Below are 24511 nucleotides of genomic sequence, written 5' to 3'. Positions count from 1 at the left end.
ATCTAAGAGTTTAATGTGGTTAAATGGAGATAAACTACGTTTCAGCAAATCCAAAGGTATTTCTTGAGGTCTACAGTGGGTGCCAGTGAATATGTTTATACTTCTGAAGGGCAGGGCATTGGACATTAGGACAGAGTGACATAAAGTTTAGTGGACAAGCACAGATTGCTGATGTTTATAAGATCCATATGGAAAAATGGGAAACTGAGAGAAAATTCCAGGACAGAGAAATGGAAGCTAACAGCACTCTAACTTACTCGTAATAACATATTTCATAGCCTGTCCGTATCCAGGTGGGTCTGCCAAGAAGAGCCTCCTTCAAGGAATACAGGGTGGGCTGCATCCCTACACAAAATCAGAAAAGGAATTAATCCACGAGGAAAAGAGAGTTGTTCTGGGCCAAATAAGACCCTCAAAGATACATAGGTCTTAATCTCTGGAAATTGTGACAGTTAACTGTATATGGCCAAGGGGATTTTGCAGATGTGATAATAAGTTAAGGTTCTTGAGATGATGTGATTATGAGAGGGAGGTTTCGTAAGGACACAAATGTCCTTATGAGAGGGAGGCAGAGGGAGGTTTGACTACAGAAGAGATGCGAGGTGACTGAAGCAGAGAGAGACTTGAAGATGCCACACTACTAGCTTTGAGGATGAAAGAAGGGGCCATAAGCCAAGGAATGCAGGGAATGTTATTCTAGAAGCTGGAAAAGGAAAGGAAATGGAGTTTCCCTCGGAATCTCCAGAGGAAACACGGCTCTGCCAACACCTTGACTTGAGCCCAGAGAAAGTGACTTTGGACCTCTGAACTCCACAACTGTAAGAGAGCAAATTGGTCTTGTTTTAAACCACCAAGTCTGTGACAATTTGTTACAACCGCCATACAAAGTGAATATAAATGTCAAGATTCCTATTTTCTCTTCTCATACCCACGAGAATCTGTTCACTCGCTACAAAGTAGAGGCAGTGTCCTGAGCTTGGACCTAGACACCCAGGAATACTTGTTCCTCATTCAAAGCCACCCAGTAAATTAGCATGTGATGCAGCAATTGTATGCAGAATTTCCATTCTTCGAAACATTCAAAATAAATGCAGGCTGCTAGTCGCCTCTCTCTCTTGAATAGCTCCTCCAAAATGGCCATGGGTATTCAGGAGAATTTAAACGTCTTCAAGAGCTTTCTGAGAATGTAAATCAGTGTTGTCCAACTGGATTTTATTGTTCTCCTATCTTGTGACAAGCAGGTCAAAATAATTGCTCCTACGGGACTTAGGCGACGGAGAGGAGGAATAAATGATAGTACTCACCAACCTCAAAAAATTCAAGGTAGAGCAAAGGAATCCGGAAGCAGAGGATATTACATGCGCAGAGTGAGGCCACCCAGCCTCCCCGCTAAAATAGCAGTGTGCTGCTGAGGGCAACTGCCTGCCTGCCACACCTGGCAACCCAAAAATCCACCCAAACTCAAACCCTCTGCACCCATGCAAGGCTCTTTGAATCCAAACAGTCAAGAAATGATTTCATTCCTGGCATGCTGGGGAAAGCCCCTGCTCCCCAAGAGTTCATACCATAATTAAACTGGCTGTTGGGCTTCTCGCAGTTGATGATGTTGAAGCGGTAAGGGATGGCCGCCTGCATTCCGCTCACCCGGAAGTAGAACCACTGTTGGTGCTGGGAGCTGTTCACGTCGGCATTGACCAACAGGTCATACTCCAACCTGCAGATCAGAAGCAAGACCGGAGGGTTATCCAGAAAGGCTTTAAGGTAACCTTGAAACACTGAGCATCTACATGTTTCAGGCTTTGGGTTATACAGATCTAAGACCCAGGATCTCAGCTAGCTGGTGAGTTATACTTATCCTGATATCACAATATTGGGTACAGGTTTTGAAAATTCGTGGCGGTAAGGGTGCTTCTTTGTTTTAGAAGAGTCAATTACACAGTAGTGCATATTTTTAAATTTTTTTAAAAAATTATTATGGACGCACAATAGTTGTACTTATTTATGGGATACATGTAATATTTTGACACAATAATACGATGCGTGATGATCAAATCAGGGTAATTGAGATATTTATCACCTAAGCATTTAACACTTCTTTTGTGTTAATAACATTCCAATTCCACTCTTTTTATTATTTGAAAATATTAGCATATATTTTTATTGAACTGTAATGAAGATTTTATCTAGCTAGAAAAAATGCAGGTGTGCCATATACCAGAGAAAATTCAACCTCGTCTGGTTTGGATACAACATTACTATTTGATGATCAGTATTACTTTTGAGCCTCAATTTCCACATATGGAAAATGGAAGTGTCTAAACTTATGGTACTATTGATAAAACTCAAATAACTAGTACATATAAATCCCCCAGCAAAACAACAAACATGAATTAGACGAGTAATGCAGGGGTTGTTTCATTTTCGTTGTGATATAACTCCCATGCTATAAAATACACACATCTTGCATATACAGCTCAATGAATTTATTTACATCTGAAACCACTTGTGTGACTATTACACCAATATAGGAAATTTCCAGCACCCCAAGAGGACCTCAGGAATTCTCCCCCCTTCGCTGTATCTCCAAAGGTTATTATTTTTCTGATCTCTAGCAACAGAACTAGCAATGTACTTTTGACTTAAACATTATCAGTATATTTTATTTTTAAAAATGTTGTTTCACCTCCTGGTATTCTCTTTGAGTTGCTCTTCTGAAAAGAAGAATGTTTTTGCCCCAATCCATTTATATTCTCCCATGTGGGACCCCTAGTAAATGGCTTTGTGTAGTGAGATTGATGAAAGGCTATAGCATGGTATAAGACAGCTGAAAGCAAAGTAGAGCTATCTGATGAAGTCCAGCCCTCACACTGTCGCTGGGAGCACCGCATTCTAACCACTGAGCCACCATCCAATACGTAAAGCATAACCCACAGAGTGGCACTCACAAGAACATCTTGGAAAGGCTGCGACCCTCAATTTGTCTGCTATTCCCACAGTGCTCTCTCCAAAAAGTAATCACAAAAATTCCTTACCCATAATTAGGTGTGTTTACTGTCATTTGTGTCTATTACCCTGATCATAACTGATGAATTCAGGATTTTACACTCTGGTCCAAGGGAAATGTACAGAGAAAAAGACCTGAGCGGGCCCAGAAGCTTAGGCACATCCTGATCTGATAACTGTCCCACCAGGAGACTCATAATCAGGTCTCCTCTCCTGGATCCTTTGAACATGATATCTGGAGAGAAGGAAGAGTCAAAGGAGCTACAGGAAGAAGTGGAAGCTAAGCCGACAATCCAAAGAAGGCTGAGAACGAATCTTGACATGACTGTTTTTCTCGTGTTTAGCCTGATTTGTTAAACTTGTCTGTTTTATATGTTGGGCTTCCTTCAGATATTTTATGTACAAGAAAAAGGATCACCCTTCACCTCCCCCGAAAAGGAAAATCTTCAAAAACGAATCCTCAGGTGGATATAAAGGAGGTCCCAGCTACACTGACTTCTGAGCTCCAACCATGGTAAAGATGCATCACCTGCCTATGAGTGAGAACATGCAGTGTTTGATTTTCTGCTCTTGTGTCAGTTTACTGAGAATGATGGTTTCCAGGTTCATCCATGTCCCTACAAATGACACAAACTCATGGTTTTTTAGTGCTGACCATGTGCCAGGTACTACTCCAAGAGTTTTAAGTATATTATTTGGCTCTCATGAAATCCCTAAGAAGTAGGTGCAATTATTGTTCTCATTTTGTGAGTGAGGAAATAAAGGCATGGAACGAGTTAGGAAACTTGCTCAGTCTCCTGGTTGAAAGGTGGTGAAGTGGCCCTGGTGTCTGTCTATGGCCACCACACCATTATCTGTTCTGGATTGTTTTTTCAGAAGTTCACCCACAGAAGTTGAATCATATATGTTGCCTTTTGGTATATGGGAAATATATCCACACTGCTTTAATAGAAAGAATTTTAACATAGTGAAAACAGAAGTCTCTTCTGAAACTGAAAAAGAATTAAAACTCATTTGTGTTTTATTTCCTTTTAGTTTGTACAGCCCTAGACTTTCCTTGGCTATGAAATCCGTCTCTACTCATCTGTAGGTTCTGCTAGAGAGCACGGTACTGCCATCTTCCCCTGCAGGTAGGATGGTTCACCTCTCTCTGGGAAGCTGATGATTTGCCACCTAAGGAATGAGAGCAACAGGCATGGCGAAGTGCAGGAATAGCAAGCCCATGTGCCCTTTCCTGTCAACAGAATCAGCCCTGGCATCAAAGTGCTCTCAAACCCAACTATGGACCCATTATTTGAAACATAAGACACATCAATAATAGTTCACCTCTACTGAATGGCTCACTCAGCTATGATACCCATGAGTTCCCTAGTAGTGTACTGGTGAATGTTTAACAAGTGGCTCTCTGAGACGAAAACCTTCATTTGTACTGTTTGCCAATTTTTGTGATATAAATATTCCCACCATGGCTGATTTCAAGCTACCAATGTGAGGTCACTAGTCACTGAATGGAGCATGGGGAAGAGACGGTCACAACTTGCTTTCATGAACTGCAAAGAGATACCCCCTGTGGTTTTCCTTACTTACTCACGCACTTGGATGACTTTGCGAAGATTTCCCGATTCAAATTTGGAGAAGAACTTTAAGCAATTGGAAGTACTATCTTGCAAAGGCCTATAATGAAATAAAGAACATGTGAACATATGTGTTACAGCTACTCTTGAAAACAGGGTGATGATTCTTAAAGATAAGCTTTCTCTTAGACTTTTTATTGCACTTTTGGTTTGGGGGTACATGTGAAGAACATGCAAGATTGTTGCATAGGTACACACGTGGCAGTGTGATTTGCTGCCTTCCTCCCCATCACCTGTATCTGGCATTTCTCCCCATGCTCTCTCTCCCCAACTCCCCACCCACCGCTGTCCCTCTCCTACTTCCCCAAGACAGACCCCTCCCTGTGTCCATGTGTTCTCATTGTGATGCTCCCCTCCCTGTGTCCATGTGTTCTCATTGTTCAACACCTGCCTATGAGTGAGAATATGTGGTGTTTGATTTTCTGTTCTTGTGTCAGTTTGCTGAGAATGATGGTTTCCAGGTTCATCCACGTCCCTACAAAGGACACGAACTCATCATTTTTTAGATCTTTTTTTTTTCTTTTTTTCTTTTGAGACAGAGTCTTACTCTGTTGCCCAGGATGTAGTGCAGGGGCATGATCTCAGCTCATGGCATCCTCCGCCACCCGGGTTCAAGAGATTTCCCTGCCTCAGCCTCCCGAGTAGCTGGGACTACAAGCTCATACCAACATATTCAGCTAATTTTTTTGTATTTTAGTAGAGATGGGATTTCAAACACGTTGGCCAGGATGGTCTCAATCTCCTTACCTCATGATCTGCCCACCTCGGCCTCCCAAAGTGCTGGGATTACAGGCATGAGCCACCACGCCCAGCCTCTCTTATAGATCTTTAACCTGAATTTCCATGATGCTGTTTAGGAGGAGGAGTGGATTACTAACAGGAAACATGTCTATTCTCAGGCCATTAACAGAATTCTCCATGCCCCGCATTCCTCAGGTGCACAAGACTACCTACCAAGGCTCATCTAAACTGAAGACAACTTTATTTATAACATCACTTGGCTGGATGAGCCTCCGAATATCCTCAAATATCCTGATCCTGAAAAAGAAAATTGAAAACATTTTAAGGGTCAGCCTTCCCTCCTTAGCTCACTCATCCTATAATCAGCTGGGAAGAACTCTGGGAGTCATCGGAAAAATATGAAAGCACAGAGTTTAATAATGCCTCAGTCTTGAGCTCAGAGAGTGCAAATGGCCCTGCCCTCCTTCTTCCTCTTTCTTTATCAAAAAATAAAACTGCACTAAGTAGGAATGTAGGAATTAGCAATGTTAGATTTTGGTTATCACTACATCGATAGTAATGTGAGAATTCTTGGCTTCAAGAATTGTATCAAAGGCACTTGAGTTAGGGGACTTTGGAACTTTTCTAGCTGTGAGAATAAGAGGGTGGTCTGCACTGGGAAAGTTTTGAGGAAGACATTAAGACTAAGCTGCTGGCATCTTCAAGGTTTGGGAGGCTCCGATAAGCCCGCGTACCCTTGTGCAATTTATGTTCCTTGGGCTCTGCCTACTCCAATAGGCTGAGGTCATTCTTCTGTCTAAGAAACACCAAAATCTGTGATATTTAACTAAGAGAGGGAAAGAAAGCTTAGGAGGTCTTTCAGATTACCATCTGAATTTCCAACCCAGTCCATAGGAGAGGCATGAGGGAAGGCTGGGAAAAGGCGGGCATGAGGTCTGGGCTTAGAGGGAAGATGTTCTATGCAGAGGTGAGATGGTGCTACAACGGCCCTTGTGGTCAGTTTCTCAAAAACATGAGCATGACAGACAAAGTGCAGGGGGTAGGGTGGGAGATGTCAGCCAGGACCCCAAGTGGGAGCAGTCTGGGGGACCTACCATCAAGAGAATAATTTATTTCTGGTCTGCCTACTTTGCTCCATTGACTTGGTACGTGCATACATTTTTTTTCAAGGAAAATAATATTTTCTTTGCCTTTAGCAGTTTTCATTTTATTCTCTATATGCTGAGCCCTAGGTAAAGCTTCCTTTCCTGCCTTCTGGGAATAATCTATCACCCAGTGTTTCTTCCCTGGAGAATGTCTTTTCCATCCCCTCCTCTGTGAAGCGGCAAAACTATTCTCCAAACCAAGCCAGGGTCTATCAAAGCTGGGGCTGTGGAATGGAGGCATATCACCTCCTTTCTATTAGCAAGAGATCTCATACCAATTTGCAGTAAACAAGAAAAAAGATCCCAAATAATCAGCTCTTGGTTTTTCTGAAAACCTACTTTTGAGGATGGAGCCCAGTATTTGGAGAAACTGGATGGTCTTTCTTTGGGACAGTGGTTTGCAAGGGAGATAGGATAAGGAGTTGTATTCGATGTATTCAAGGAATTTTTCATCAGAAAATGCATGCCTATCGCAACCCCACACTTGATTCTGAAATGTCCTTGCAGGGAGGAAAATCTGTGTGTTTGGCCAAAGTTTCCCAAAAGGCTTTAACACGTTCCTGATTAATGCTCACTTTTCTACAGAGAGTAGAATTATCTGTACACCATTCCACTTATCGAATTACCAAAAAAACAGAAAAAACAGAGCTCCCAAGTCAGTAGCACCATCACCTTTGGACTCCACATTTGCGTTCCAACAGGGGCTGGGTGGCAGGAGGGGGACAGTGTCCCCAGAGGTCAGGAAATGCCATCATCTTGAAGTCCACCACAGAGGTGGTTCTTCTGGCTTTGGCCATATAAAGATAGGGATCGTGGAAAGGGACACGCTTCGGGTGTGTCTGCAGAAGCTTATCTATTACTTGGACAGTTTCTCCAGTCCTACTGGAATTGGAAAAGGAGGCACCCATCCCTTGGCAGAAAATTGTATCTACGTCCCAGGCATCCACTTTCAGGGAATCCTCAATGTCAGGGATTTCACTTGCAGAAGAATCTCTCCCGAGGTGATTGGATTGCACATTTTGGTACGGGCTCACTACGGGCTTTCCTTTGGATCCCAGATGCACAGTGGATCTTCCCGTCTTCACCATGCACAGAAGGGATGACCGGACAGCATCTTGTCTTTCTTGCCCACAAGAACTTTGGTCCTTGTTGAAGCGATGCTGCTTTGAGAAGGCAGCAGTCGGAATGTGGTGGTGATTGGCAAACTCAGTCTTTTCAGGGTTCAAATCATCTCCAGGTTTGGACTCCAGTTCCTTCAAGTTCAAAATGGCATAGAATATGTTACTGTGACCTTCCAGATAGGGAGCACAATTTGATCCCTGTCCTTACTCTCTGGGCACAGAGCTAAGCATAAATCCTGTGAACTTGGAAGCATTTTCCAAGGTTGACTAAGAAAGACTAATCTTCAAGAGTCAAATAAATAACCGAATCATAAAAACTCACTCTGTCTGGAAGGGGCTTTTGGTGGGTCTAGTCCAATGGTAAACAGTATTTAAATATCTGCTTCAAGATCCCCACTAAATTATAATCTTGTTGAAAAACCATATTTATGGGATCCTCACTGCACCCCAAGACAGTGCCTTTCACTTGAAGATAATTCTGCTTATTTGAAAAAAATATTTATACTACACTGAAATTTCCTTTCCTAAAACTGTTTTTACTGATCGCTGCCTGCTTTCTGAAGTCAAATAGAATATATTAACTCCCTTCTGTACATGTGACTTAGCTCCTACCCTTAGATGTAGCCAAATTCATGATTTATTTCTAAGGGCCATAAGAAAATAATGGAGATCAAAAAGCAGGTCTAAAATATTCATGGCAGCAACTAGGCACAGAATTACCATCACCAGGTCTAAGGTTCTCAATTTGTTTCTGACAAAGAAAGCCTGAAATCAGGATGTCCACCCTCAAAAAAGCCATCTAGGACAATTTTCCCACTTTGGCATGAGAACAATTAAACCATCATGAATTTTTATTTGCTTTTTCAGTGCATGGGGGCAGGGTGTGCTTACACAAACTTAGATGGTCTGCCCTACTGCATACTTAGACTCTATGGTGGAGCCTGTTGCTCCTAGGCTACCAGCCTGTACAGCACGTTAATGTACTGAACCCTGTAGGCAATAGTAACACAATGATATTTGTGCGTCTAAACATAAAAAGATGTAGTGAAAATATGGTCTTATAATCTTACGGGACCACTGTGGTGCATGTTGTCTATCATCAATGGAAACGTCACTGTGCAGCACATGACTGAGTATTCATCCTAAGCGTGCATGTCAGATTGAAGAACCCTTGCATGCATCCTAACTTTTTCCCATTTTTGCCACCGTTTCCCAATTTTGTTTAGCATTTTGCTTTTCTCTAAGGAAGAGCCCAGAAGCATATAGCTAATGATGAGCAATGCTTCCCATCTGGACACCCTGGTTTGGCCTCCCAGGATCTGCAAAGAACCCATCATACGTCATCCAAGATCAGAACTGCAGCACGGGTCCTACCTCAGAGCTGCAGGAGAGCTCAGGACACACGGCCTCATACTGCATCAGCTCCTCTTCAGGCCGGTCCAGACCAGGTTTGGAACTCAGTTTGTCCACATCTGTTTCCAAGTCATCATCCTACAAAGGAATATTCATAGAAGAGATTACAATCAGGAAATCCACCCTGAGAAGCATCAAGACAAGCCACGTATGTGCTTCTTCAGAATCTTAGGACGTGGTTTTCTTGCCTCCAAATTATAGCACTAGCCTAACCAGTGAGGAATTTGTTATGCTGGATTATATTTTTAAAATAAAAAGAAGATAAACAACTTGTCTCAGCATGTATGTCAGTATTTATCAGCCTTCATCAGAAGTAAAAATTTGTTTAAAATGATATAAACTAATCAATAAAACACATGATGAAATAAATTCTTTATCTCATCGCCACTATCATCAACTTCATTGTAATCACTGTTGCTCTTTATCTATCTTTGTCATTTAGGCTTGTCCATCTTTTCACAAACATTTCATCAGCACCTACTGTGAGTAGGTACTCTTCTAGGTATTGAAGGTTCAGTCATAACGGAACAGACAAACGTTCATGCTCCCATGGAATTTGCCTTTTAGTGAGAAAAGAAAAACAGTAAAGAAGAAAGTAAACAAATGAATAAGTTAATTTTCAACAGTGATAACTGCGCTTGAAATGATAAAAGAGAGTGATATGACTAAGATTGAGGAATGAGAGGCTGTTTAGATTAGGAGATCTGAGTTGGACTCACAAGGAGGTAATGTTTCAACTGAAACCTACATGACAAAAAAAAGCCAAGTATGTGCAGGCCTAGAAGTGAATTACTAGCAGAAGGAAAAGCTGGAATTTGCTTATAGAAAGAAGGTGGCTGATGCATACAAAATAAGAGGAAGATTGCAGGAGGCGAGATTTGAGAACTAGGAGAGAAATTATATTGATCCTTAAAGACCTGGGAGGAGCTGGTATTCTCCTACTGTACCTTTGTCCCTTTGCATATATAAAAGTTTACCAAGGCACCACCACTCTTTTACTTATTGGATTGAACAATCCCAGGCACTTTATTTTTTATTCTCAATAGATCATGATTTCAAAACAATTTAATGATGATGGTGACTCTCCTCTGAATACCAAGGGTTGTAGGGTCTTACAAAGAAAAGACACCAGGAATCAACCAGCCCAGTCTCTTCATCTTTCTACATCCTAGATCAAGTTTCCTTAATGAAATAGAGGGAAAAAAAAAAACATACCGTATGTTTTACAAGTATATTTCATTAGTTAAGGAAAAATCTGCGAGTCCTGAAAGATTAAACTCAATAAATGTGTAAAATAGATGTTTGTATTCCTGATCCAAGAGGGAAAAAATCCATCTATGTTTCACAATTTTTCCCCAAACTTTAAATTAAAAGTAATTCCCATGTGTTTCATTTAATAATATTTCAGGTATAGTACACACCATGACCAAATCCATGACTACTATTCTTGTCCTTTCCAGCTTTATCTATCAGTTTCTGCTTGTCTCCACTCCCTCCACTGCACACTCAGCCATGGCACAGGGTGGCACAAATGGAAACACAACCTGAAAGGCCACTGGGAAGAATGTCCCCACCAGTAAGGTTGTGCTCCAACCAGTGCATCTGAGCAGAAAAGAGTCATGCAACCCAAGAGCTGCAATCTAATTCATTCCACATGTGACTAGGTGACCCACTTAACCTTAGAGCTGGGGTTAATGAACTATGGCCCACTGGTTGTTTTTGTCAATAAAGTTTTATTGGAACAGAGCCACACCCATTCATTTGGTCATGGCTGTTTTCTCAGTGCAACAGGGAAGTTTAATCATTGTGACAGAGACTATTTCTGACCTTCAAAGTTCTGGAGCTTAGTCTCAGCCAGGTTGCAACTTCCTTTTGTATTTCTTATAAAAGGCATTTATACTAATCTGGAGATGGACTTGCTTCTGTGTCATCACAGCATCCCAGGCAGTCCTTTACCAACTAGAATTCTGGTACCTGCCTAATCCAGGTCATTCCTTCTGGCTCTTGTTCCATAGGTTGGACCTTTTAGACATTGTCTTTCGACTGCCTCAGATCTGAGTTCACCACTCCATTGAAGGTGGTGTTTTTAACACTTAATAAGGACAAACTCCAAGTTCAATAGACTATGAACTCTTTGAAGATAAAAACTATGTCATCTTATCTGTTTGTGTTTCATATTAACATCCCCAAGAATTTAGCATGTTGCATATGGATCATACCCAAGAAAGTGCCTGAAAGGAATTTAAAAAATTAAAAAGAAAGGAAAGGAAGGAAGAAGGAAGCAAGAGCTTGAATTCACTCTGTTTACCATTCTCTTCTTCAGAGTTTGTCTGAGTCTAATGCTCATGTATGTGAACAGAGCCCACATCTAATACATTGACCCTGGCAATTTTCAATCAAAGCACACCACCCTACTTTCCACTCTCATGACCCTTTACAGATAAAAGATCCTCTTAATCATTCTTTTTAAGAGGCTGGTCTCAATTATTACCTAAGATTGTCAAATGGGAAGGCCACAGGTTTAAGACCCGGATCAGTTCTGTGAGCAGAAATAAATTATGCCTGACTTCTGGTTCACACCTCTGGCAGTAAATGCTGCTGGGTTCCCTGGGGAAAATCCAGTTTTCTGAAGCACCTGTGTCCTTGCTCTTGCTGTGCCTCCAAATCAAGCCCTGACTCTCATGTTCCTCTCCATCTCCACAACTCATGCTCACACTGACTTCTCGCCTTCTTGCCTTGGCTTGAAGCCTTTTGATGAACAGCTTTCAAGCTCTTACCAATTTGTCTCGTGCTTCTTTCCCAATTGAGTTTATTTACCTGTTTAGGTTTCTCTCTACCCCACCGCTTCAACCTCTGCAGAGCACAGGAAAGTATCCGAATGCCTTCCCTCCCATGCTGTGGGACATCAGGCACTGTTGTGCACCCGGTCCCTTCCCATCAGATACATGGGGTGAGTGACACTCTGCATCAGACATTCAGTTATCCAAGAGCAAGCAAGAAGGGCGGGGAAGTGGCGTTGATGAATGACTGCAGCAGCACAGTGTTATTCCAATAATTCTGCACATACTCCATAGGCCTGCACCACCAAGCCACAGCAAAGAACCAATTTGCTACTGATGACTTCAGAAATGATTCTATTTATCAACAAAACCCAAAGAACACCAGAGTGTCAATAGCAGTCTAAACCTACAGATGTAGCTAAGTCCCTGTCTGCAAATACTACCATCAGCAAGGTGAGTGGGTATCGTGATGGAAAACTCAAAAGCCTCTTTCTTTCTAGACAGATAGGAACGAAGGAGAGAAATGAAAGGAGGGGAAAAAATTGATTTTTTAAATTTGAGTTTCATCCCCAGGAAATGTCATAAAAGGCAGCATTTACTTTAATTTACCGAGTCTTATTTTACAGATGATGAAATTAAGAAACTGCAACTTAAAGGAATTTGTCAAAGTCCACGTCCACCAATAGAAATGGAAACAGTATTATAATTCATAGACAAAGTCTTATTCTAGAGCAGTAGTCCTCAACTAGGGGTGACTCTGGCAAGTCTTAGAGATACTTTTGGCTCATGCCTGGGGGGGAACGAGGTAGGCACTACTAATATCCAGTGGGTAGAGGTCAGCAGTGCCTCCAAACATCCTACGATGCACAGGGCAACCTCCCACAACCAAGAAGTATCCAGTCTAAATGCCAACAGTGCCAAGGTCTAGAAACCTTGCTGTAGAAAAACAGTCCATAAACTATGTCTCACTGCTTATTTCTGTACATAAAGATTGCTTGGAACACAGCCATGCCCATTTATTTACAAATTGTCTGTAACTGTTTTGTGCTACCACAAAGCTGAACAGTTGTGACAAAGACTGTGTGTTCTACAAAGCCTAAAATAATTACTATTGGACTTTTTTTTTTTTTTTTTTGAGATGGAGTCTCACTCTGTTGCCCAGGCAAGAGTGTAGTGGTGTGATCTCTGCTCACTGCAACCTCCTCACCTGCCAGGTTCCAGCAATTCTCCTGCCTTAGCCTCCTGAGTAGCTGGGACTATAGGCACATGGCACCACGCCTGGCTAATTTTTTTCTATTTTTAGTAGAGGGGGGTTTCACTGTGTTAGCCAGGATGATCTTGACCTCCTCACCTCGTGATCTGCCTGCCTCGGCCTCCCAAAGTGCTGGGATTACAGGCATGAGCCACCGCACCCGGCTACTACTGGATTTTTTAATAGGAAGTTCACCAACCTCTGTTCTATAGGATAGGTCTTTTTGGGAGGGAGCCCAAAGAGTAGCACTTCTCTGTTGGCCAGGTTGTGCACTGTGCAAGTTACGGGAAAACAATTCACAGACTCTGATGTCAGCGGAACTGTACAAGCAACAACCGTATGCAGAAAGGATAAGAAGAGTGACTTATGAAGACAGATGAGATCTACTAGAAAGGATCCTGGAAAATCTTTCTAGGGTCTTTAAATGGTCTTATTAAATATACCAACTCCAGGTGTTACGCGTGTACCTAAAGCTCATCTGAATGGAATATCGGCGTCTTAATAGTGGATAGGACAGCCTCTGACTTTACAATGAGACATTATACCAGGCCTACCAAGATGAAAATGACAACTTGAAAATCAATAACAGTAGCTGTCATTTACTGAGCGTCGCTACCACTGAGTGGCAGTACTAAAGTCAGTTCTTAAAATTTACACTGGGCTTGGGCAAACACCGGAAGTGATATTTTTCTGTGCATGATGTGAATATGGACATCATTAGAAGCATGGGCTGGTGTACATACTTCCACTTTTCCATCTTCAGAATCAGAGTCTTTGTCCACCTCCTCCTCACCATCATCTTCAAAATCCTCTGGAAGGGGGAAAAGAGGTTATGCGTCATGCAATAAGCATTGCCAAAGGTTAGAGATCACATACATGCAAAATGTGTTATAACTTAAGTATTACCTTGATTGAGCCCCTAAGTTTTTGATGAAGCACGTTACAGAAGGCATAGAAGGCATCTTGTACCACTGTGGTACAATTATACCTATAGAAAACCTGTTCCTACTAGGATCTTTTGACAGGAAGATCTTCCTAGACATTAAATAATAATACTTTCAAATATTCCAATATGACTGGCCTGCAGTTGTAAATAACAAGAATTTTATTTATATTTCATCCTTAGGGCAAATTAATTCCACCATCAGTCAGTATGCTTCAGAGATTCAATCATGGGATTCTAAATAGACTTTTTTTTTTTTTAATTAGCTGAGATGACTATACAGGCATTTGATAGCTACCGGGCAACGCAGAAACAGTTAATAATGAAGAACAAAATAAGTGAGCTTGGTATTTTCTCACCCTATTTATGAAAATGCAAACTGCTTTTTCATCTATGTCTCTAATTAACTTAACGGACAATTACGGAGGACCTAAAAAACAGCTAATTCTGTTTTCATCCACGTTCCTGGGAAACATTGTCAAAATGCAAAAACTCATCTTCAAGGTCGTAGTTACCCACTTATTCTACCTTCAAGTAGATCATGTGGAGGTTCAGAGGTGATGCTCCCGGGGACTGGGAAGGCATAGGCACTGCTGGCTGTGACCAAGGGTAGGAGACTCTTAGGGTGGCACCGCCTCAGGATCTGAAGCACCACGGCGATGACGGGCTCCATGCTCTCGTCATCCAGGCAGTCCTGAGCAAAGGGAAGATGATAGCAGACGTCGACATCTGAGCACAGTCCCCTAGCTGTAACACAGCTAATAACAATCTCCTAGCTGTATTTCCGCTAATGAATTACACACAGCCTACATGGACAGACCATAAACACCCTTAATGTAGAGTGTCAAATCTGAACATTCTAACATAGAATTTTGTCTAATGTGGGATCGGCACATCTCTGTCTCTTGCACATTTCAGACATTGTGGCAATGAATACAGTCTGAATATAGACTTCAAATTCTTTCAAAGGACGCTGCGCCTAAGGCAAGACATTGCTCAGGATCGCTGGGGGAAGGGGAGGTCGGTGTCTTTTCTCAGCCACCCATGTGTCACTGTGAATTATTGCCTATGTTAGGGAATGAACAGCTGAATTGATAGAAGTCTTGCTTTTCTCTTTCAGCTGTCTTCTGAGGAGAAAAATATTTTTTAAAAAAAGATAAAACATAAAATCAGAAGAAAAGACTAAGTGAATCCCAAGTACCTAAATTAAATTACATGCCTCTTCTCAAAGCCCACAGTGTTGATCCCTCTTGGTACCTTCCCAAATCAGAGAAAAATTGGGTTTGCAGATGTAACATTTTGATACTGATGGAACATGACAAGACCCTTCTTCTCAGACACTGTGAAAAATGTAAGAACAAGTTCACTAAATTGAGAGACAGAGTTGACTATAGTTCAGTTTCTCTTTGGCAAAAGCACAACCGTTTTCTTCAGTATCTCTGTAAATGTGTTTTGTCTACTGACTTGGTACAGGAAGGTGACTAGTGGGGGCCCCAGTTTGCTATTCCTAAAGAGTGCAGCAAGCTCTGAGGCCAATAAGCCACAGAAGTGGAGATGGTGGATGCTAAGGACCCACCACAGGGCAGCGTGAATATCTGTGCCATCTCTAGACTCAGCATTACAGATACTTCCACATGAAAGAACACGGAAGGAAAAAATAATAAAAATTTATCCATGAATTTAAGCTACCCAAATGACCGCAAAATATAAGTAAGCCAACTTTCTTTTCTTCCCTTTTTAAGACAGAGTCTTGCTCAGTCACCCAGGTTGAAATGCAGTGGCATGATCTTGGCTCACTGCAACCTCCAACTCCTGGGTTCAAGCAATTCTTCTGCCTCAGCCTCCTGAGTAGCTGGGATTACAGGCATGCGCCACCACGCCCAGCTAATTTTTGTACTTTTAGCAGAGACAGGGTTTCATCATGTTGGTCAGACTGATCTCGAACTCCCGACCTCAGGAGGTCCAACCACCTCTGCCTCCCAGAGTGCTGGGATTACAGGCATGAGCCACCGTGCCCAGCCTTAAGTAAGCCAACTTTCAAAATGAAATGTCTTAATGCAATCAAGAATGTTCTCTCTCCTTCAATGTGTGCCAGTCATACCAACCAGGTGTCCCGAATTAACAGCCTCAGAACACACAGCTGGAAATACTCTCAGTGGAAAATGAATTCGTTTTGGCTAATTCATTACGGAGGCTAATGAACAGTTGAAGCTGCTTCACCCCTTGATCTGGTCAAAAGGTCTCTAGTGTTTCATAATGGGAAAAAAATAAAACAGAGACGGAAGGAGGAAGCAAGAAGGTGAAGGAGATGGCTTGCCAGAGATAATGTTCTAAGCTCCAACCTTGGTAGAGATAGAGCCAGCCCAAGCCAGGGAACTCAGTTAAAAATGTCAACATTTTGGAACGCAGGTATGTCTGTGATGGTCTTTGATGATAAAAGGTAATCATGTCCTTTTCTTTGGTGGAATGGTACAAGTGAAAAGTAAGTGAAAGCAAGAGGCCACGTTCAAATGTTCTGAAAAACTGGGCCGTACCGTGAACTGATTTTAGAGGCTGGAGGAAGCATTAAATCTGTAAAACCCAAGGCATTAGGAATCATGCTGTATTTGCTGTCTGCTGCACTGTAGGGGAAATACTTAACGAAGGCAGAGATTGTTAGTTTCAAGGTAACAGAAATTCTCGAATTCATTTGTCAACATTTCCCTCAATGGATTGGTGTGTGCAGGGCCAAGACGAAGCTGAGGCAGGGGAGGGGTGCCCAGGAAGAAAAAGACAAGACTCCAGGAAACAGGATCCTTAAGAACCAATGTCTCAGAACTGGAGGCAAAGGTGAGATCTTAGGCTCCCTTTTCCCATCACTCTCAATAACATGTCGACTACTTGGAAGGGATGATGAAATATGAGAATGCTTAAAACAGTCAATGCTTCCGTCACAGTTAACATCTTTGAATTCGCTTTGGAATAATAATTACCCTACTTGCATGATATATGGGCAAGACAGAGTAAGAGCAAACTGCTCAGGTCCTGGAGCCAGACTATGTGAGTTTTAATCCTGGACTGAAGATTGCTAACTTCATAACCCTGGCAAATTAATACACTCCTCTGTGCCACGGTGTCTTCTTCATCTGCAAAGTGGAGATGATAACACAACCTCACTCACAATGCCGTGTGCGAATTAAATGCATTGAAGTAGGCAAAGTGCCTAACAGTAAGCACTTCGTATTAGCTGGCGGGAAGAAAGATGGCGTCCTTAGTTTCATAGTCTCCTGAGAGTCTGCAAGCAGGTGCTGGGAGTCATAGCTACTCAGAGCAGAATCCTAGTAATAACTGCCATGATAACAAAGCAAGGCATTTTAGCGGAAAAGGATTTTAACTAAGAATATGAAGTCCTGGGTTTAAATTCCAGCTCTGCTTCTCTGTAGCCAAAGCCGTCAACATCTCCTGCCTAACCTCCTACAAACACTCTAAGTCCTCCCCTTGCTCTCTTTCCTTCCCCTTGTGCCCTCTGATTATCTCTTTTCCAAACAGCAGCCAGAATGGTCCTTTAAAAGCATGAATCAGTTTAACGGGTAGAGTTTCAATTTTTCCAGATGAAAAGAGTTCTGGAGACGGATGGGTAGTACCAACGACTGCACAACAATGTACTTAACCCTACCAAACTGTACACTTAAAATGGTTACGATGGTGAATTTTGCGGCATGTATTTTACTACAATTAACTTAAAATTCTTCAAAAATGAAAAAACGAAAGCATAAATTGTATCAGGTCAGTCTCCTGCTTGATAGAAATAAAATTCTAGTTTATTTTTATGCCCTAGGGAGTTCTATGTGATCTGGTCCTATCTCTTTAATTCTTGTCTTCTGCTCTCTTCGTGCCTGCTCACAAACTGATGGAGGCCAGGGGAGGTGCATCATGCCTGTAATCCCAGCACTTTGGGAGGCCCAGGCAGGTGGGTCATGAGGTCAGGAGATAGAGACCAGCCGAGCCAGCACGGTGAAACCTGTCTCTACTAAAAACACAAAAATTAGCCTGGCATGGTGGCATGTGCCTATAACTCCAGCTACTTGGGAGGCAGCAGAATTGCTTGAACCCAGGAGACAGTGGCTGCATTGAGCCAAGACTGCACTACTGCACTCCAGCCTGGGTGACAGAGCAAGATTCTGTCTCAAAACAAAACAAACAAACAAAAAAGTTGATGGAAATAAAATTCAAACTCCTCATCATGATTCCAGGAGCTCCAAATGCCCTGGCACTGCCCATGACTCCAACTCGATCTCAGGCCGTCCCCCCCACACTCACAGTGCTCTGCCATGTCTGTTTCTCAAGCTCACCCCCCTCCCGCCCTACTCCCCCACCTGACGGTCTTGGCACGTACTTTCTTTTTCTCTCCCTGGAACCCTCATCTCCAGATCCCCGCGGCACTGGTTCTTTTAATCATTCAGGTCTCAGGTGACACAGCAGCTCTTCAACTCCTGCCTGGCATAACCCCTCTCTCCCCTCTCTTTCCAGTGATTCTTTGAACATACGTAAGAAATTCTAAGGCTGAGAGCAGATGTGGCATAGCTTCAATATAAAAACATCTTAAATGGAAACGGTTCAACATCTTCTGGATTATCACTGAGATCTTTCCTTCCGCCTGACCCTCCAAAAATTCTTAGTTGTCCCACTCACTGTTCCCGGCTTCTCTTTCCGTCTATGCCTCACGGCCACCTCCTTCTGCTTCCCTGAACAGTTCACAAACCAAGTGCTTCTCTTAGAGTTTTCAAGATGCTCTCCTAGCCTCTTTCAGATGTGGCTGCCTTCATGGAGCCTTCTCTGGTCAGCAAAATCAAGTAAGGCGTCCCCTGCATGCTTACACCCAGTGTGCCGTTACTCTCACCTGCTGCCTATACCGTATTATCCATATCCTATTTTTCCATATAGGATGCTAAGTTTCCTGAGGAGGATGAGTCCTCTAACACCTTCATCTTTGAACTCCCCATAAAACCCAGCGCCAACACCTTTCACAAAGGAGGAGCTCAGAAAACATTTACTGAATAAGTAGCAAATGACCTCACACCAATCTGACCTTCAGGGTATCTAGCTCCCAACCCAAGGGGGTAACATGCCCTTCAGGATTCAGTCCCTCCTTCCATAGGTTCACAAGGCTGAGGTCATTGGTCTTGTCCACCAGAGAGGAGCCTGATGAATCAAAGCTTGGCCTGCTGCACTTTCTGAGCAAATGGTGGCAACTGTGACTTTTAAAAGGCCATATCACATCTTATTCTAGTGGTTCTCAAAGTGAGGTATCCAGACCATCACCTGAGAACTTGTTAGAACTGCAGAATCTTGCACCTCACCTCAGATCAATGGAATTAGAAACTCTGGGGTAGGATCTAGCAATCTGTAATGATTCCTCTAGGTAAGTGATGCATACTCAAGCTCAAGTTTGAAAAACTTTCAGGCCCCTCACGCTATTGCAGCTCCAAAGAGCACTTCTTTTCTCTGATTATCTTATATCAGTTTGTGCCTTCTGCAATGACCTATTTCTCCAAATTGATAACGATCTCCAACTGCTTCAGGCATCCTGGTAGGAGTTCTTATTTTTTTTTAACCTTGCACTCAAATTGTCATCCTTCTTTGTCTTTCCTCATGCAAAGCTCCAGTAAGATTACATTACATTACATCACACAACACCCTTGCTGCACTGTGTGATCTCAGCCTTTGAACTTCTAGGGGAGGTTTACAGAATCTGTGAAGAAATGTGAGACATAGTCAACAAAGAGGTAGCGTCACCAAGAGAGAGACAAGGCAAGCAGTGGCCTCACTAGAAAGGCAAATAGCAATACTATGATGGCAAAGCTGTGGGAGGAACTAAAATAGTTCCTTTACAGTCAGTCTCACCCTCAGTAGGTTTGTAAGAACATCATAAACACCAATAACAACAATATAGGGGCCGGGTGCAGTGGCTCATGCTTGTCATCCCAGCACTTTGGGAGGCCAAGGCAGGCAAATCACCTGAGGTCAGGAGTTCAAGACCAGCCTGACCAACATGGTGAAAACCCATCTCTACTAAAAATACAAAAACGTAGCTGGGCATAGTGTAGGCACCTGTAATCCCAGCTACTCAGGAGGCTGAGACAGGAGAATTGCTTGAACTCAGGAGACAGAGGTTGCAGTGAGCTGAAATCACGTCACTGCCCTCCAGCCTGGTTAAGAATAGAGAAACTCCATCTCTAAGTAAATAAATTAGGACGGTGTTTTTCCAAGTGTGATCCTGTACCAGTAGCATCAGCATCACTTAGGAAGTTGTCAGGAAAGCACATTCTCAGGCCCCACCAAAGCCCTGCTGAACCAGAAACTGAGAATGTGGTCCAACAGGCTCTGCTTCAGTGAGCCGTCCAGGGAACTCTGATGCATGCTCAACTTGGGGAGCTGTTGGTACGGTGGGCAAAAGCATAGGCTCTCACAAATCCTGGCTCCAGCATTTGTGAGCTTTGTGGACTTGGGAGAATTACTCAACAGTTATGTGCCTCAGTTTCTTCATCTGTAAAAATAAAGAAAATAATAGAGCCTATCTCAAAAACTTTTTAAAATGTCAATACTGGAAAGTCTGCATAAATTGCTAAGACAGCGAAGGGATATATTAATAGTAAGAGTTCAAAGGACCTGTCTTCTTCTCTTCTCTTGCTCCTCCCTCTCCTGCTGCTGCTGCTTCATTAACATTGTCATCATCATCACTGGCATCAGCAGTAGCAGCAGCAGTAGCAACAGCAGCAGAATTTGCAAATGGCAACTGAAATAACATCACCAAATCCAAGGCCCAGGAGTTGGCCATGCAGCGACTCCCCTGCCTTCTCTAGCAGAAGGGAGAGGAGGGGTGATGGGCAGCTCAAACTCCAGCACACCTGTAAGGGCATCTGTGCTCACAGCATTCAGCTCAGGTCTGGGAGGCTACTCAACACTGCTTATGGCTGCCAGGGAAGAATAATGAGCCATTTGGTTTCTAAGTCAGGACAACCTGTCGTTCACCCGCAAGGATCATGTTCCAAAAAAAACAGGAGAATGTCAAACATCAGACTTTGCACATAAACTTGAGAACATTTTCTCTGAAAGTGCACACTTTTTTTTTTTTAGAGACAGAGTCTCACTCTGTCACCCAGGCTAATGTAATGGTACAATTTCAGCTCACTGCAACCTCCGCCTCCTGAGTTCAAGCAATTCTTCTGTCTCAGTCTACCAAGTTGCTGGAATTACAGGCACCTGCCACCACGCCTGGCTAATTTTTATATTTTTAGCAGAGACAGCGTTTCGCCATGTTGGCCAGGCTGGTCTCAAACTCCTGACCTCAGGTAATCTGCCCGCCTCGGCCTCCCAAAGTGCTAGGATTACGGGCATGAGCCACCATGCCCAGCCAAGAGCACACTATTTCAAAAAGACTAAAAGCAAAGGGAGTGGTAATGGTGAGGAATGCTTACAGATTGCTAGATCCTTGGTGACGTCAACCTTGAGGTTGACATCCATACATTCTACACACTCTTCCAGGCGACAGCCTTAATGTGCCATGTCCTATTTACTCAGCACCGTTCCATAGGCCCCTCCTGAGCTACTTTTCCATGTAATACCAAGAGAGACTATAATATGAGCTAGAGAAGCCTCACTACAAAGTACAGATTCTGTGTCTACTCACATTCTGCTTCCATTCCCAGCAGTAATTAAAGGCTGGAAGTGTCTTGTTAATGTGCTTAATTGAGCAACTGAAGTCTTCATTGACTGCTAAGGTGCTGTTTTAAAGACCTGCACACAGGCTCAGACCCCTCATGCTGGCTTCATTTGGTGTTTTCTCCCCCATCTTTCCATGGCAGACATGTACCTCTGTGATGACCATCTTCTTCCTTTATTGCTCTTGTTTTTCTTGTTTGTGTGTGTTTGCTTGTGTTCTGTTTGGTTGGGTTTTTTTAGCACAGAACAGAGAAACAGCCAATAGCTTGGAGGGCAGAGGAATTTGATAAAGCACGGGACCAGAGTCGGGGTCTGTTAAACATCAGCAGTGCAGGAGGGCATCGCACAAGGACTGGGAGGGATTCGAGATTTGGGGAACCACAGGCTTACAAAGCATGGGGAAGCTTGGAAAAACTCAAAGCCCTGCTCCATCCTGAGAAAGAGAATGTAAAATACAGCTACTGAATGACTGAAAAGCTTTGAAAGCTCTAACGATGCAAAGAAACCCAGAGGTGTTAGCAGACAGGAAATTAGATCTTGGTTTGCAGCACAGTATTTTGTTACGGTTTAGGCGGGAAAGGGGCCATTTTTGAATGACAAGTGTCTACAGATACCCTGGTTGGAAAACACCACTCTCATTGGCAGCTTCATTACCTCACATGTACTCAGGTAGAGAAAAACTGCAGGGTGTCCAGAGAGGAGCATGGAGACTGACAGAGGGAGTCCAGAGGTGGCCCAATCCAGAGACAAGAGGAATGTAATGCGTGTGTAGCATGGCTGCCTTGGCCCCAGAAGGCGGGTGAGCGGATGATGGATATCTGGAAAACTTACATCAGCAATAGAGAAGGCATGTGTAGCCTCAGACTATGGTATTTAAATTAGCCCTAATCAAGTGAAATTAAGGAATTTATTTAGGTTGAAATCCGCGAATCCCTAGAATACATATTCCCGTGGGGTGCTGGTAAGTAGAAGCCCTTGAAGGCACCATCCCCTTTCACCGGGATGCTCAAACCCTGCAACTTAGCCTGACCAGCTCCTCCAATAACTGCTCTCAGCTCAGGTGTCACATTCTCAAAGATGACTTGAGCTCTCCAGAAGAATACCTGCACCCTCTACCCAGGGCAGTCACTGCCTTACTTCGTTGATTTCACAGAGCAACATGACATTATCTTCCTCATTGGATTCTTTGCTTACTTAGTGTCTGACTGTTGTGCTGGGAGGTTTTCCCCATAGGCTCAAGGGCCTCGTCTGTCACATCCATCACTAGCTCCCACTGCTAATTATTCCAGTAAAGGCTCACCCTCAGCAGCAGTTCAGTCATGACAAGCACATCCCATTTCTACAGTAACTTATTTAGTCCACACAACAACCTAGGTTTTGTTATTTATGCTTTGGTTTTTGTTTTTGTTTTTGTTTTTGTTTTTGTTTTTTTGAGACGGAGTTTCGCTCTTGTTACCCAGGCTGGAGTACAATGGAGCGATCTCGGCTCACCACAACCTCTGCCTCCTGGGTTCAGGCAACTCTCCTGCCTCAGCCTCCTGAGTAGCTGGGATTACAGGCATGTGCCACCAGGCCTGGCTAATTTTTGTATTTTTAGTAGAGACGGGGTTTCACCATGTTGGCCAGGCTGGTCTCAGGTGATCACCCACCTCAGCCTCCCAAAGTGCTGGGATTGCAGGGGTGAGCCACCGCACCTGACCTGGAATGAAGATTTAAATCCAGAACATCTGCCCATAGTAGGCAGCAAGAAATAGACTGAGGTGTTCCCAGCCTTGTCTGGGATGATTCTTAAATGACAGCCTTCAGGATTCATCCAGATGTCATTCAGCTGCAGAGTCAATCCCCACGCTGCTTGCCTGTGTGGTGCTGAAGAGGATCTCCATGCCCTGTGCTGCCAGGAAGGCCTCCCTGCCGGACTGGAGGGCAGCAATGTGCCTGAGGCAGAGCAGCAAGCCCCGTCGGACGTGCACGTAGGCGTTGGCTGTGTCGTGGCTGTGCCAGTCTTGGTGCAGCCTGAGCAAGCTGGTGACATAGCCACGGTTCACCGCCCTGCGGCTGTTCGACTCTGAAAACGAAGGGAAAGGCAGTGTCAATCACGGGCCCTCCACGGCCACACCTCTTTGAGAATGTTCCGGTGTATTTCCCACAAGATATTTATTAATTATAAAGGGAATAATAACTTTTTAGTATAGAAAACTGGCAGATGGCCGGGCGCGGTGGCTCACGCCTGTAATCCCAGCACTTTGGGAGGCCAAGGCGGGTGGATCACGAGGTCGAGAGATCGAGACCATCCTGGTCAACATGGTGAAACCCCGTCTCTACTAAAAATACAAAAAATTAGCTGGGCATGGTGGCGTGTGCCTGTAATCCCAGCTACTCAGGAGGCTGAGGCAGGAGAATTGCCTGAACCCAGGAGGCGGAGGTTGTGGAGAGCCGAGATCGCACCATTGCACTCCAGCCTGGGTAACAAGAGCGAAACTCGGTCTCAAAAAAAAAAAAAAAAAAAAAAAAAACACTAGGCTGAATTCAGGAAAAGAATTTTTCATAGTTAAGGCCGTTCATCGAGAAGATGGACCGTACGTAGCAGTGAGCCATGGGCGCTAAAGATGTTCAGGCGCAGTCTGAAAGTCCACCCAGCAGAGGTGCGGTATGGGGCTTTCTCTCATCTGACACAGAGTTTTAATAGAGTGCCTTTTCAACTCCTTGACTTCTTAGTTCAATATTCTTGGCTGGGATCTCCCATAAAACCCTATTTTACAGACCTAAAATAGAGGGAGA

General features: G+C 43.4%; 1 protein-coding gene across 5 annotated transcripts in view; it reads right to left on the bottom strand.

The window, feature by feature from the left end:
* AGBL1 (AGBL carboxypeptidase 1) overlaps positions 1–24511 on the bottom strand; it is a 945533-nt gene that overhangs the window by 771535 nt on the left and 149487 nt on the right. For 4 of the 5 annotated variants that reach the window (XR_012517828.1, XM_074399984.1, XM_074399982.1 and 1 more), the window contains exons 7-15: positions 23590–23798; positions 14552–14726; positions 13833–13900; positions 9019–9135; positions 7196–7776; positions 5592–5675; positions 4591–4677; positions 1566–1714; positions 258–345 (exon numbers count right to left, since the gene is read on the bottom strand). Coding sequence is in view for 4 of the 5 variants with exons in the window: in XM_074399984.1 (XP_074256085.1) it covers positions 258–345; positions 1566–1714; positions 4591–4677; positions 5592–5675; positions 7196–7776; positions 9019–9135; positions 13833–13900; positions 14552–14726; positions 23590–23798 (1558 nt within the window). In the remaining variant the exon portion in view is untranslated. The remainder of the gene's footprint in view (positions 1–257; positions 346–1565; positions 1715–4590; positions 4678–5591; positions 5676–7195; positions 7777–9018; positions 9136–13832; positions 13901–14551; positions 14727–23589; positions 23799–24511) is intronic. The other variant, XM_074399983.1, reaches the window with a different exon arrangement.

This window comes from Saimiri boliviensis, chromosome 5 (genome assembly GCF_048565385.1).
Source record: "Saimiri boliviensis isolate mSaiBol1 chromosome 5, mSaiBol1.pri, whole genome shotgun sequence".
NCBI classification, from domain to species: Eukaryota; Metazoa; Chordata; class Mammalia; order Primates; family Cebidae; genus Saimiri; species Saimiri boliviensis.
This window is presented reverse-complemented; position numbering and strand designations above follow the sequence as displayed.